We start from the raw sequence: 15,853 nt of genomic DNA on the forward strand, positions 1-15,853 counted from the left end.
GATGCGCCTGGCGTAGCCACCGGCCGCACAGATAGTCGCCGCGCCGGGCCGGGCCGCGCTCCCTTTCACTTCCCTTCCCTCCCATCCCTCCTTTCCCTTCCGCCCGTCACCGCCGCTCCCGGCCCGCTCCGGGCCTGCCCTTCCCAGCGCCCCCGGGCTCCCCGTCCCCGCCGGCCGGGGGAGGCCCGGGGGCTGGGAGGCGGCGGCAGCGACTCTCCGGTTGAGGCGGTGGTGGTGGTGGGGTTCGCCTGCGGTGCCTGAGGTTCTGCGGCCGGCGGGGACTCGCCGGTGCATGGGAGGGGAGTCCCCGCCGCCGCCGCCGGCTGTGACATGAGCGGAGCGCGGCGCCCTGCCTAGAGCCGCCCCGCGGGAGCCGCCGCAGCCATGGTGAGTGCGGGCGGGGAGGGCTGAGGGGGGGATCCGCTGGGCTCCGGAGGGGCCTCCGGCCAGGCCCGGCCCCCCCCGCCCCAGCCCGCAGGGCCTGCTCCCGGTACGGGGACCGGGCAGCCCGGGGCCTGCTGCGGGGAAGCGCCGCGGCCTGCGGGTCCTCAGGGCGGCCTGCACCCCCAGAGCCGCTGCGGGAACGGATTTTACAAGGCCACGAAGGCAGAAATTCTTCCTGGGAGACATCTGAGCCAGAGGGTGTTGGGAATCGGAGGTTTCTCCAGTGCCAGCCGTGAGCGGGCCCTGTTCCCCTCCGGTTTGGCCGCGGATAAGCTGCAAAAACCACCCGGGCTCCTTCCTGTGAAGAGCAATATTTAATTCTGTGCTAGATCCTGGTCTTCAGCTGCCTCCCAGCAGCAGCACCCATAGCTGTGTGCGATCCTGCCGAGAGATCCAGAGCTGAGATACGGCCTGCTTTGATTTGCACAATCTTTTTTTTTTTTTTTTTCCTCTCTCCATAAGCAGCAGAGAAGACATCTTTAATTCCATGCACAGTCAGGCTTGCAGGGCTGGTAGGTGGGAGTCTGTCTGCAGGGGATGGTGGCATTGCTTACTGTCACCGAGTGCTGGCAGTGATATAGTGGGGAATAACTTCTCTTCTTCCTTTTTCTTTGTTCTATCTGCAGGGAAACTTTATATCCCAAAATTTATTTGATTGGCAACCCAAGTAGGTTGATCTATTGGGCTACGGAGATGCTGGGAGGGCTGGAGCCCCTCTGCTGGGAGGGGGGGCTGAGAGAGTTGGGGGGGTTCAGCCTGGAGAAGAGAAGGCTCCGGGGAGACCTTAGAGCCCCTTCCAGTCCCTCAAGGGGCTCCAGGAAAGCTGGGGAGGGACTCTGGATGAGGGAGGGGAGCCCTAGGAGGAGGGGGAAGGGTTTGACCCTGCAAGAGGGGAGATGGAGCTGAGCTGTGGGGAAGAACTTGTTTGGTGTGAGGGTGGTGAGAGCCTGGCCCAGGTTGGCCCGAGAAGCTGTGGCTGCCCCATCCCTGGAGGGGTTCAAGGGCAGGTTGGAGGGGGCTTGGAGCAACGTGGTGCGGTGGGAAGTGTCCCTGCCCAGGGCAGGGAGATGGAATTTGATGTTCTTTAAGGTCCCTTCCAACCCAAACCATCCTGTGGTTCTATGACAAAGGGAAGCCACAAACACATGCCTTGCAGTTGATCTGTAAGCCGAGAGGTGTGTTTGGCAGCCCGAGATCTGCTTCTGGAGACCTGCCTCCTGTCCTGTCTCACCCAGAAAGAAAGGGTAGAGGCAGTAGTTACCGATCTGGTTCTCAACCACCTTCTAGTTTAAGCTGTCTTAAATAATACAGGCTCAGGCCTTGCACCCCTTTTCTTCGACAAGTTGGGATCTTGGTTTGCAGTTGTGTATTTCTTCACCCAAAAGCTGCAGTAATTGCATCTGCACGTTGTGTGCTGCGTTCCTGGTACCATCTATTACTAGTTTGTTGAAACCGTGCTTTTTGTAGCCCATTTAAGTTGAATTTCATTAGTCCCTTGGAGAGGCTTTGCTGTTCCATACGGTGTCAGCTGGGGTGGGATGTGGTCTCCTTGATAAATACAAGTAGCCTCCTGCTGCTGCTGGCTCTACGTGTGTGAGGGAGGTACCTGTGGGCTCAGGGTGGACTCCTGACTTCTGCCACACGTCACAGCTCTTTCTGAATTTAGCTTCAGCCCTGGTTCACAAAAATTAATAGATGCTGTGGTTGGGTTTGGAGAGTTTGGTAGATCTATCCTATATAACGAGCTGTAGCTACACGTGTAGGAAAAGGGTACAGAGTTTTGTGCTTCAGGATGTATGCTAATAATTGCAGGTGGCAAAAGGACTTCTTAATTCTTCCCTTGCCTTCCTACAGATGCACATTTAGTCTGCTGAGTTACAGCTATTTTCTTTCTTTTTCCCTTGAACATCCAATATTTGGTTCAGCTGCAAGGCGAGTACTGGCTTTGGAAGTTGAGAAGCAGCTGCCGGGTGATACCGCAGAATTTACTGGTGTAACTCACCATGTGACTGCTGTGCAAGATTTTCCTTCTGTTCCCAGTTCCTTGGAGCTTACAGATGGGCATGTTCTGCTGCTCGTGTACCCTCCTTCCCGGAAACAGTTGGAAAAGTGTGAAGATGAGATGCTGTGTGGCACGCTGGGAACAAATAAAACACAATTCAACTCTGCTGTCAAAAATACAGGCTCGTGGAAGGAGATTCGACTCGTTGAATTGGGTTGATATGGAAGGGAGTGAGCAATGGGAGCAGTTATGAGTTAGAGCTTGATTAACTGGGAAGGAATGTTGAGAATAAGTGGTAAAGTCAGAGCACCCAGTAAAGGCAGGAGGAGAAACCAGTGCTCGGAAGCTGTATGCGTGTCGTAGAAGGAGTGCCAGTTCAGTGGGCTCAGATGCCACTAATGGCTCAAAAATCTCCTGCCGCCATTAAAAAGCCATTTCATTTCACAGGAAGCTTGAATCATTCTTTTGCTTTCTGAGGTATTTGTGAAGAGCTGCCCCGCTGTGTCAGGCTTCTGGTCCTCCTGCTGTGCGTGGTGGTGATGAGATGCTTGTGGCGTCTCAGCCGACTAATACACATCCCATCTCTGCTGAGTAGTCCTTGTACGGCATCCTGTCGCTGGCTCTCCCTGAAAAAGGTGTGTGTCATCGTTGATGTCGTGGTATCTTTGTAGACAAAATGGGATATTTTAAAATACAGGCTTCTCGAGTGGATTTCTGTGCGGTCAAATGAACCTCTAGACGCAGAGTAAGTGTCTCCAGCGTATGCTCAGGTGTCACTCTTCAAGCTTTTCTTTTCTTTAATAGAGCAGAAAGTATTAATACAATTTCCTAGTCAACTTTTAGGATCCTTCTAGGTGATCTTAGAGGACAGCTTGAAAAAAAACGTTGCTCACGGAACTAGTCCTTGAATGCACTTGTGGTTTGCATCCAAATAAGCTATGCCTTTGTCTCATCGCTCATTCTTTCACCCTTTTTCTGCTTCCACTAGCAAAGATGAACCATCTCTGAAACTGTCAGGGCTCGGTGATGATCTCCTGAGGGTGCCAGTCACCTGGCAAGTGCATTCGTAACCCCCAGAGGAGGTTGGAAGCCGAGTGATTACCTCCTGGCGAATTCCTCCATGATCTGGGATGTGTATCCTGCCAGCGCCTCGACAAACAGCTTAGGAAAAGGGACTTCTTCCAGGAAATGCTGTTGTGTTAGGTATCAGATTTAAAGGTGTGGGGTGAAGTCAACCCTTCGGTCGCAGGGCTGCAAACAGGCTTCTCAAACGCACCAGCTTTCCTTACAAACCAGGTCATGCTGCTTTGGGGCTCTCGCTGCGCCTCATCAGCGCGTGGCAAAGCGGGACAGGGAATGGAGGAGCAGCAGATCCCAAGGAGCTTGTGTCCCTGTTCTGTGGGAAGCAAATACAGTGTGCCAAAATGGAAATAGGCAGTGGGGGGGTGTAGCTTGAATCTTTCTAAGTCTTCCACAGCGGCATACTAGCTTTTTTTCTATAGCCCCTTTTATCACCTTCCAGGTTTTGTTTTTTTAATCTGGAAGTGCTGTCGTTTTCTTATGCTTAAAGCTTCCTTCAGAGACCTGATGATGGTTTAATAAGCCTTCTGTTTGCTAAGGAATCAAGTGTGTCTGGATTGCGGCGTACCTCGGCAGGTACTGCTGGTGAGCCATGGGTTATTCTGGCACCTCTGGTTGCCAAGGAGCTGGCTGCTGAATTACCCAAATAGCTCCTGTTTAGCAGGTGTGTCAGCGTAGCTGAGGCTGGAGTGGGTCTGTGGGCTCTGAACCAGTCCTGTGATTTTGGGGACCGCTCCTGGTGTCCACTGTGCAGGTGGCCGAGGACGTCGTTGTGGCAGGAGACAGCAAGAGCTTCTTCCTTTGCATAAAAACCTCTGTCTCTCTGTCCCATTGCTCTAGAGACCCTCAAATTGGGGGGCCACCAACAAGTCCTGAAGCTGTGGGTGAGCTACAGGGGTAGCTCCACCAGAGCTCCACCAGAGCTGGAGAAGAAGCTGGTGAAGCTGAGCGTGGTGCTGCAGGCAGGAAGGGCTCCCACATGGTGAGGTGGCTTCTGCTGGTCGGGGAGCTTTTTGAGACCAAGAGGAGCTGGAGTGTGTCGTCTGCTCCCACACAGCAAAACTAGACCGCTATGGTGGAGCTTGAACTTCTCTCAGCTTTCTGTGTGTCCCCTGAAAGCACACAGCTTAAAAACAAAAGCAAGCCCTTTTTCAAACCATTCTGACTCGCTCGACTGAGTAGAGAAACAAGAGAATAGGAACTTTGAAGTTCTCAGCCTCGGCTCCAACATCTGGCTTCCTTTTTTGGCTTTCAAGTCACGTAACTTTCTGTGCCCCTTTATTTATCCCCGTGTTATTAAATCATGAGAAGGGAGCTGGGACTTCATTCCAGTTCCACGTCTTTACTGGTTGTGCAGCAAAGCCTGTGGAGGTGCAGAGGGCAGAATGGTGTGGCTCCATCTGCCGTGACACCATGCGGTGGCCCTCAACCTCCGTGTCCCTTTCGGTGGGATTAGAAGAAAAGGGAATCGGAACTGAGTTTGTAGCAGGAAAGCCAGTCTGTTAAGGATGCTTCTCCCAGAATGAAAGCTTTTTCTCTGAAGGAAATAGGTGATTTAGCAGAATTATTTATATATTTATACACACCACCTTTCAGGATCTATAATAATTACAATATATACATGATATTTCAAAGACCTACATTTCAAAGGTAAATGTAGGCTGCACTGTCTGCAGTCGGAATAAAAGGTATTAAGGCAAAATTGGGTAGGTAAATGTAGGTTGCGCTGTCTCCAGTCGGAATAAAAGGTATTAAGGCAAAATTGTTGACCCTCAAGGTCCACTAAATGCTTGAAAAGCCTCTTTCAGCTGGATGATGATTGCGGCGATCCACTGATGGTTGAGTGTTGGTTTTGTTGTGATTATTTTCGTAGAAAAGCACTAAAACCTGGCATGTGCTACTAAGCTCGTGCACTGGGGTTCGCTTGGTGTGTGGATACCTAAAAGCTCTGAGGAACTGATGTTCTGTTTGGGTATTTTAATGCATGTTATTTAGATCAGTTAGAACGAGCTGCTATTACTGTTATTATAATTCTTAATGGGTGTTAGCATATGCAACGGAGGGAAAAAATGTAGATTTTACATTTATAGGCTGATACCTGTCTGGTAGAATAACGTGTCCTAAAATCCTTCCAAATCATTATCCTTTTATCAGCCAGCAGATATTTCCTCTTAATAACGATATTTGTATTTGGGTCACCGCTGCCTTGGCCTTCTCTGCATCCCAGGTGTTAACACGGCAATATTCTACTTTTGGAGATAAAATTAAGGTGTTTGCCAGCTTTGTTTTGTCAAAAGAAAATGCTGTTTATAGAGGTAAAGTGTGTGGCACGTGCCTGTCCTCTCCTGAAGGTCCCTGGGGTGTATTTCCATGGAGCAGGTCCTCTGGAGTATCAGGAAGGATGCAGCATCTTTGAGCCCGGGCTCAGGAGCACCCACACTTCATGGAAGGTGTTTCTGCCTTGAAGCAACATTTTCCTGCTCTGACCTTCCCCACACACACATTTTATTCCTTCCTTTATCCACACTTCCAATCAGGATAGGAAGCTTTCATTCCACCTGAAGTGTTTCGGGCTCTTTTAGCAACATCATAAATTCTTTCATTTTTTTCTTCCCTGATCCCTCTCTCCCGTGGGGCTCATGCCCAGAATTATATTTCTTTTACCAGTTCCCAGCTTTGCTTTGCCTTCACGCTCCAAATTAGCTTTTATTTGATTTCAGCCTCTCCAAGTTTGTGGCGGGGTCTGCAATCAGCATGTATTTTTAGCAGTTTGATTTAATGCTTTATTACGGCTTTAATTGCCGCATGAATTTCTTCCCCGGGGGGGATGGTCGTGATTCCTTTTTGTCCCCTCTTTTGCAAAGGCGTCGTGCGCTCATCTGTTTTGTGTAGTGGCTTGTCAGGAGGCCAAAGTCAGAGCTGAATGCAGGGGATGCAGCCTTCTAGAGGAAGGAGTGAGGTTGTTGGTTTTTTTTTCCCTCCTTAGGAGAGATAATTTTGTCTGAAAACTCTACGTTGTGCTTGGTTAATTCTCTCCTGCTTCGGCGGGTAAAAGCAGAACAGATTTATTCTAGTGGTGTTACAACTCAGTCCTTTTCCTTGGGTTTGAGGGCAGCTTCTTCCACTGATGTTGGTCCAAATTAGTCTTTTTTTTTTTTTTTTCCTGGGGTGGTAGCCAGTGTTGGAAGAAGAGTGTGTTTAAAATCAAAATCTGGAAGGGATACAGGAGAGAGAGTGGTTGGATTTGTGTCGTTCCCCTCCCAGACTGTTGCCCAGTTGTTCCCTTGCCTGTGGAGAGAAGCTTGGATTTCCTACAATTCCTTGGCGTTCTTTGGTTGGATTTCCTACAATTCCTTGGCGTTCTTTTTGCAAGCATGGGAGGGGGTGGTTGGGAAAGGGGGGAGAGGAGGAGGATGCAATCTGTAGTTTATAATCCTTGTGTGAGGTCGGTGCTGGGCACCAAGGCTGTTCCTGCTCCCCTCCATGTCCAAGGGCTTCACCAGACACCCAGGAGACCGGGAGAAGTTTGTGATGGGGGGGTTGGGGGAAAGGTGAAGGAGAAGCCAAAGTTTCAGCTGCTTTTTGTTCCCTGCTGGTTCTTGAGGAAAGCTGGGCTGAGTGGTGTTGACCTAAGTCAAGTTTGGGACTCCCCGGGGAGGAGGAGAGCCCCATGACCCCCCCCTCCCCGGGGGGCTGCAGGCAACCGTTGCCCCAGCGCCGCAGGAGATGCGAAGGGCAGAAGCAGCAGAAAGCTGTTGTGAAACACCCTGAAGAGCAGAAACATTGCAGATATCGACATCTTGTTTTTCTTCAAGTGGACTAGATGTTCTTCCTGCGTGTCCTTTGGAAGCAGTTAGAATTAAAAGACGTCTTGCAGAGTTATTCCCATGGTGAGTGTCCTCCGTGATAGTTTCATTCTGCACTCGTCAATGCCCAACACAAGTTTTAATGCTCTTGCCAGGAATTAAATACTGTCGTGGTTTGGTGTTTTGTTTTTTTTTTTGCTTATCTTTGACAGAGGTTGAGGGTCTTGTGAAATGCCATGTTTTTGTGTAGTGTAATCGTACCTCCTTGGAAATGGGATCTGGCTGGTGTGATATATTGGATAAGGAATAAACCTTCTCCCAAGTTTACCATAAGCCTCGCACTGATGCTGCTTTGCGTAGTCTGGTGTTGGGAGAGTTTTCCCCTCCGCAAGGTGAAGGATTTAATCCTGCCAGGAGTGAATGTGGGAGAACTACCTGGAAAACGAGGCGCTGGGATGTGTCAGCGCAGGGAAAATCTCAGCGGGGGTTTGCCTTTCTCTAGCTGGAGCTGCATCTGAATAGAAGTGCCACTTTAAGAAATATGCTGAATAATTGTTTTTCTTCTTACATTCGCTTTCTTTTTTGGTTGTCCCTAGTGCTTTCCATTTCCAGCTCTGCAGATGCGCATATTTGCAGAGACTCCTTAAGTTAGGATTGCAAACAGCTGCAATTCAGAGCGTTTCTGGGGAGTATTATTGTGAGTTGTCTGTGGATTCAGATAAATAAGGGTTTATATTTACAGCTTTGCAGGCAGGGAAGTATTTGAGAAGTCTGTTAATGTACCTTGGAGGCTGAGAGCTGATAGGTGAGCGTACCAGGTTTGTGATTCCTATCACTTATGCATCTTTTTTCCAGTCTCCTCTCTGCTCTAAGGAGCTGCCACATTTGAACAAGTGGTGAAGAGCAAGCTTTTTGGAATTTTGAAGTGTCATGTACCCATCTGTAAGAGCAAGAATGGTGTTCTTCGTAGGAAGACTCTGTTAAAAGTTAAGTGTGGGTTGTTTAGTTTTTTTAAAAAAAAAAACTTTAAAAGGGCCATGCTTCATACCTTTCATAAGTTCATTTTACCCATTGCTGCGCATCTGTTGATTGTTCTGGACCATTTGAGTAAGACAGTGCAAGTGTTTTTCTTAGCACCTTTTTATTTTTATAAATACTTTTTATAAGGAGCTTTTGAATTCCCTCCACGAATACCCTCCGCCTCAACATACTTGTGTCCCAAATAGTAGGCCCTTGGGCTCTTTTTCCCACCTGCCTTTTTAAAACTCAGGTTATTTCACCTAAAATGGCAGGGGAAGTCTTATCTCAACATGATTAAAGTTGCTTGTGTTTGGGCAGCCCCACGGCCCTGTTTGTGCAAGCCTAGATTTGCTTATGTGGAGAAAAGGGAAGTGATTTCTGTCCTGTGACCCAGGTCCTGGAGCTCCTGCCTGAGCATCACCTTGCAAGAAAGGATGGGACCTCCTTCCGAGGTGATGTGGGCTCCTTGGAAATGGGCCACATCCCAGGGAACCTGGCAAAGGCAGGGGGTGAGGTGAAAGGGTGGACCCAAACACTGAGATTGCAGAACTGTTCCCTTTAGAGATGGGTTTCTACACTTCACTGGAAGAGTTTCAGCTATTGCTGTGCTCTGGGAGAGAACCAGAGTCACCTTGCAGTAGTTTAGTGTCCGGAAAGTGGCATGTGTCTTGCTGACCACCCTTGGCAGGTGATCAACTTTGCATGGTGTCCATCTGAAGACCATACTGTGACTTTATAGAGTCATAGAATGGTTTGGGTTGCAAGGGACCTAGAAGAGCATCCACCCATCCAGTGCCACCCCCTGCCCTGGGCAAAAGAGCATCCACCCATCCAGTGCCAACCCCTGCCCTGGGCAGGGACACCTCCCACCACACCACGTTGCTCCAAGCCCCCTCCAACCTGCCCTTCAACCCCTCCAGGGATGGGGCAGCCACAGCTTCTCTGGGCAACCTGTGCCAGGCTCTCACCACCCTCCCACCAAACAAGTTCTTCCCCACAGCTCAGCTCCATCTCCCCTCTTTCAGTTTGCTCCTATTGCTAAACTTCTTGATCAAGAGTCCCTCCCCATCTCTCCTGGAGCCCCTTTAGGGTCTCGAATGAGCTCGAAGGTCTCCCCAGAGCCTTCTCTTCTCCAGGCTGAACCCCCCCAACTCTCTCAGCCCCCCCTCCCAGTGTCTCTGTGGCCTCCTCTAGCCCCGCTCCAACAGCTCCATGTCCTTCTTACATTGCCCATATGGCTTGTTTTTTTCTGATAACAAATTTTCAGTTTGGGAGTTATCAGTTGTGGCTTAAAAAGTGGTGGGCAGCAGCTGAGACCTGTCTGAACTGAGTGTCTACGGAGGAAAGTCTAGTGACTGTAGCCAGATTATCAAATTTAAGTCCTAAGTCCAAAAGGTGACTCTCGTGCCGCCTGTGCCCCCCTGGCACCCCTGTGCTCTGGTGATGGAGGAAAGTCTAGTGACTGTAGCTGGATTGTCAAATTTAAGTCCTAATTCCAAAAAGTGACTCTCGTGCCCCCCTGGCACCCCTGTGCTCTGGTGATACACCGCCGTGGGGTGCAGGGTATCAATCTCCAGTCATCTGCTTTGGGTGCTCCTGCTCTTCTCATCTGTGTATTGTTATTTTAGCAACGACTTGTTTGGGGAAATGGGGTGTTGCTACGTCTTTTCCAGCAGCGAAACCGCAGTAAATCAATGGGCACGTGACCCATTGCCTTCCCCTCCTGCTCGTCCTCAGCAAGAGCCTGGCTTGCAACGACTCCGTGGCTGCATCTCACTTTGCTTGTGCCACTTTGCCATGATCATTTTATTCCTTTAGTGGCTAAGAGAATTTCTAGCTGTTGAATTTGAATGCTCTGCGTTTCCATTGTGATCATTTTATTCCTTTAGTGGCTTTCTAAGAGAATTTCTCGCTGTTGAATTTGAATGCTCTGCGTTTCCATGCAATGAGCATCTTTTGTAAACAGTGAAGCAAATGCTGGTTGGAGGACATGCTGGCTGCTGGACTCGGTTATGTCTATTAAGAGTTATCAGTTTAGAAAGAATCAGACTTGTTGGACACTTGAGCCCAGTAGTCAAAGTTCAACCTTAAAACCTGAAGCCTGTAATAGAAGATTTAAGAAATAAGATCCCCGAGATGTTCAAAAAGGTGCCCGATTACCTGTGTAGCAGGCAGTGGTTACAGGTAAGATGATCTCTTTATCCTGTTTGAGAAATCAGATTGCTGCTGCTGGCTCTCCATAGCCTGGTCCACGTGGTAGCGTCCAGACTGTGGTCGATTTGGGTTTAAATGTTGATGTTTAAATAAAATACAGTGATTCCTGAAGGGCTGTCTGGGGTGATGGGTTGTGGAGGCAGGAGGATCTTGAGCAGCTCTGGTGCTGGACATCAACCTCATCCCAGCAGGGAGCTGGAGAGAAGCACAGTGCTTTTATTCCTCCTCTATTGCTTTGACATAGAAAAGGTATTTGTTACTTTTATAGTAGATTTTTTTTCCTTAAATTGTGGCATAACAGAAATGAGTTTGCAAAATCTACATCTCATCAGGGAGCTGCCAAAGTTGTGGCCCTTGAAACTTTGGAAGGTTGTCTTCTGCAGGCAGGAGACCTCCTGACACGGCCCCAGCAGCCTGAACTGTTCTCAAAGCGCAGAGCGAAGCCGAGTCTGGTTTCGGTTCATTAAACCACAAAAACATCTCTGAAATGCAACGAGGAAACGGAGAAGAAAGACTGAGCCATGGCTTGATACCATCAGTGGTGTGCTGCCAGGGAGCACGTATGTCGTGGGCTCTGTGCGTCCTCCCTCCTGATTTAATACCTCTGCATGGTTTATAGTGAGAAGGAGACCCTGGGAATAAGTATGGAACCCCAGACTTAAAAAATAATTAGTTGGAAGTGATTAAATGTAGTAACAAAGCCTTTGAGGTGCACGGCTCCGCCTCCGGTAGGGTGCGTTCATCCTCCCCAGAGGATGTGTTGGGTGTCATACAGCTTTTTTTTTTTTTTTAAATAAAAAACCACTTCATAATTCTGCTTTTGTTGCTAAAAATAATATTGCAGTTCTCTCATGAACTTCACTGCCTGGAGTGACCCAGGGCTGTTCCAGGAGTGATGATAGTACCTGTGCTTTGCCCATAGCTGCAAAAGGAAGGCTGTTGTGACCCACGCCAAGGCTTGAAATGACCCACAATCTTTCTGGGAGTGTAATTACTAATTTACGTGTTCATTATCATGTATCATTAGGGCTTGGGCAGGGAGGAGCTCTGAAAGACACCCTGGTAATTCTTAAATGAGTAAATGACTATCTTAGTATGTACGTATGTTAGGTGTGTGTATTATTAAATTAGTCTTGACTGAGTTTCCTCAAAAATTGTCTACAATAATTAAAAAAACCCAAACCAACCCTAATAGAAGGAAGAAAATTTGATTCCTGCTGGGAACGCTTCCCACCAAGGGGTTGTCCCTGCAGTCCCTCCTCGTCAGGAAGAGTTGCCCGTTCCAAGAGCATTATTCTAGGAGCACAAGCTGGTAGATGTCACACATCACGTTTTACCCCTCTCTCATTTACCCCTCTCTCTTATTTTCTGCTCAAATAAGTAAGATCCAAACCCTTGATAGCCAGGAGGAGCTTGGATTGTGCTGGGCTGGTGGTAGGAGATGTGATGTGGTGGGTAGGAAGGGGATGGAGAAACAGGCTCAAAAAAAAAAAAAATAAGGAAGGTGGGGAAAAATATCTGTGCTGGAAAAATTATCTCCATTTGCTGTCACGATATGGCGTGGGGAGGTTTTCTGGGTTGGTAGGTGTTGGAGACAGTGTGAAGTGCAGGTATTGAAGGGAGGGATGGAACAAGGGTGGGCGTCTGAATTCAACCCATGGTGGGGTGGTGAGTAACAGCTCCTGAAAGGAGAGGATCCCATCTTTATTGAAAGAGCAGAGACATTGCAAGGGGACTAGATCTACGGTGAGGGCTTCTGGCGTTCAGCAGTGCAAGGGTTTTTACCTACCAAAGGAGGTGTTTTTAAAGGTTCAGCTCGCGTGGTGTAGAACCCATCCTTCCACATCAGAAGGTTGTGTTGCTTTGAAGGATGCTCGAAGTCACCTTTGTAACATCGCAGCTGCAGTTAACATCTTAAAAAAAAAAAAAAAAGCTTGTAGAGGGTTTACCTTAATTTTGTTTTGGAGTGAGACCCATTTCCAAACACATTAAACCCTCCTCTTCCAGTCCTCATCAGCCAGAGCTGCCCTATTTAGAGCATCGTTTGCATGATGGATACTCTACCCAGCTGTTAATAGCAAACATTAAAAGGTTAAGGGCTTGTGTTTTGATGGCAAAGCATTAGAGAAAAGCTTTCCTCCCAAAGAAACAATCGCTTCAGAGAATGTAAAATGAAGTAAAAAGATAGGAAGTGAACTCTTAAATGAAAGCACTTCGGGAGAAAATGGAAATAGCTTTACAAAGCACTTTCATATCTTCCAGAATGATCGTGTGCTTTTTTTTAAGGGGGGGTGGGGAGGTGGTTATATTGGTTTGGTTATATGCAAACTAAATTTAGTGTTGTATCTTCTGTTAATATGCAATATCTAAATTGCAACCCGAAAATGATTCCTCTGCTCTTCGCTAGAGCTGGGTGAGTAACTCGTCCTACCCTGATGCTTTAGTCATAGGCTACAGGCTAAACCCAACTTGTCACGGAGTCCTGGCTGAAACAGCAAAGATTTTCTTCTCCAGAGTGCTATTCAGGTGCAGGGAACTGGAGTCTGAACAGCCTGAAGTGCAGTGAGTTGGCAGCTATTAATTTATTTTCTTTTCCTTAATCAACAAAAATCAGTTAACGGCTCATACATCTTAAATAGAATGGATCAGCTGGTTACCTCCAGGTTTTGTAGATCCTTCTTTTGGTGCTTTGGTGGATGGAGAATGTCTTTGAGCAGATCTTGTCGTTTCTGTCAAAAGGTGTAGTTCCCAGCTGTCAATCTCTCATTTGTCTGGTTGTATGAGAAGGGTATGAAAGGTTGGAGTCCAGAGATAAATGGTATGAGTAAGCGGCTGCACACCTCCCCTTTGATAACTGCTAATGAAACACCTTTAGCAAACTTAATGAGGCAAAAATGGGGGTGATAAGGATGTAAACTGACAGTGGCTCCCTCCCACCCTGTCCTCGATGGAGTCATGCTGGGATCAGACGGGGCAGTTCCAGCAACAGCAGGCTTGGGCCAGACCCAAGATCCTACTTTGTGGACCCAACGTAGTGCAGCAGCAGATAACGGCACCTATTTTGGGGAGAATCAGCCATGGCACATCTCTCCAAGATGCAATTGGAAACAATTTCTGGGTCAAAGTATGGATGTTCTACTGGAACATGGAATCTTGTCGCTGCAGGAGCATTTAGATCCATTTCCTTACTTTCCTGCATCATTGACTTGTTGACCTCACCAAGCCGTGACTGAGGACAACATCTTGGGCTGGAGGAACTGCTGAACCCGGGAGCTGAGACACTCCCTGCAGCTCTGAGCTCAACCAGAGTGTGTGGGGAGTGGTGGAGCTGGTGTGGATGGTGACATGGCAAATCTTACCTTCACTGCTTTTAGCAAATTGCTAAGATTTTCATGGTTTTTATGCTCTGCAAATGGGATTCATAGAATTGAGTATTTTTTTCCCTCAAATGGTTGACAGAAGGGAGCAAACGGCCTTTCCTGGGGGTTTGTTCCAGCCCTGAGTACCCTGGGAGATGAGAAGGGATGGATTTTACAACTTGTGAAAGTGAGTGGGAAGTTATTTCTATTTCAATAGTTGAATGTTTCACAGTGCCTCACGCAGGTGAGGCAAACTGCCAGCCCCTTACCCAGAAAGCCTGTAGTAAATTCTCCTTATGATGGTCCAGACTTCCTGATTTTCCTTGAAAACCTTTAAAAATGAAATTTGTGTAGGACCCAGATGGCTGAACTTCAGACCAGACAGAAGCCGGAGGGGGTGCTGCTGGTTCTGACTCCCCCGGGGGGTTGATCTTCTGAAGATGTTGCTGCTTAGCATAAGGATTCATGGGCCCTTCCCAGACCCTGGTGATACCTTCCTGTTCTTTTCTTCGGTGCAGAGCAAACACCAAGCCCTAGAATAAAGCAAATTGCATATTAAACTGAGCGGTAATATTGAGGTGCAGCTGGAAATAGTACAGCCAGGTCCTACAAACAGCTCTACTTTTATTTTTATGGCCTCGCTTAGATAATCTGCTTTCTGGGGTATCTGGGTACAGGTACAGTAAATTTCCTCTGCGGTTCTCCAGCAGCGTGTGTCCTCCTTATCTCAATGACCTATTTATCAGAGCCTCTGCTTGAAAGGTGGGTGATTACCTCATGCTCCAGGAACTGTTAACTTGAGGAATACCCTAGAGGCATTAGCAAATGCAGAACTCCCCTTGTTTATCTGGGTGTACTTGGTGTGGCCATCAGATAGCACCCGGGGGAATCACAGACTGGTCAGGGTTGGAGATCATGGCCTCTGGAGATCATCCAGTCCAACCACCTGCCAGAGCAGGGTCACCCAGAGCAGGTCCCACAGGAACGTGTCCAGGTGGGGTTTGAATGTCTCCAGAGAAGGAGACTCCACCACCTCTCTGGGCAGCCTCTTCCAGGGCTCACCCTCAAAGAAGTTTTTCCTCATGATGAGATGGAAATTCCTTTGCCCGGTCACCACTGAGAAGAGTCTGGCCCCATCCTCTTGCCAACTCTTTAGATATTGCTCAACATCAATGAGGTCCCATGTCAGTCTGCTCTTCTCCAGCTGAACAGCCAAAGGGCTCTCAACCTTTCCTCAGCAGAGAGATGCTCCAGTCCCTCATCATCCTCATAGCCTCCACTGGACTCTTTCCAGCAGTTCCCTGTCCTTCTGGAACTGGGGAGTCCAGAACTGGACCCAGTGCTCTAGATTTGGCCTCACCAGGGCAGAGCAGAGGAGGAGATGGATCTGGGAGGCTCTCCTGTTGGCACAGCCCGGCCTGGGCTGGGTTTTGATTGCTTCAGACAATTTGTGCTGCTCCACCTTCCTTTGGCCAAACCTCTGGAACAGCCAGGAGAAGTCAAATAGGAGAAGAAAACAATCTTGGAGGTCAGGCTGTTTCGTTCTACTCAAGTTGGCCTTGGATTCTGGCCAGCCTGGGCTTTTTACACGAAACGCTTGCGTTGAGCTCTGTTTTCTGTTTTGCTTCTGAGACATTGAACATTGTGATAGCGGTGTTTTGATAGAAAAGTGACGCGCGGAACAACGACTTTACAACCTTGGAGGGTGATAAAGGAGGTGTGTTTATTCAGCGCCGGACGCACACGGGATCCTTCCCAAAGATGTGCGCGCTGACCTCAAAGCGAAATTCTGTGTTTATGGCCCTAACTAATCCATATTCAACAGGTGTGACACAACGCCTATACATATGCATTAACTTTCCCCGCTTCCCATGCAAATGAGCTTCCCGCCCCCCTGAGTCTGCGCAGTGCTTCTTGGTAGTGGTCGA

General features: G+C 48.5%; 1 protein-coding gene across 1 annotated transcript in view; it reads left to right on the forward strand.

Annotated features, from left to right (window-relative positions):
- The window catches only part of XPO6 (exportin 6), an 80,200-nt gene continuing 64,347 nt past the window's right edge, over positions 1–15,853 (forward strand). Inside the window, exon 1 of the mRNA XM_014936613.1 lies at positions 1–387. Coding sequence (XP_014792099.1) covers positions 385–387 — 3 coding nt within the window. The 5' untranslated portion in view covers positions 1–384. The remainder of the gene's footprint in view (positions 388–15,853) is intronic.

Source organism: Calidris pugnax, unplaced genomic scaffold (genome assembly GCF_001431845.1).
Source record: "Calidris pugnax isolate Ruff unplaced genomic scaffold, ASM143184v1 scaffold17, whole genome shotgun sequence".
In the NCBI taxonomy this organism is placed as follows: domain Eukaryota; kingdom Metazoa; phylum Chordata; class Aves; order Charadriiformes; family Scolopacidae; genus Calidris; species Calidris pugnax.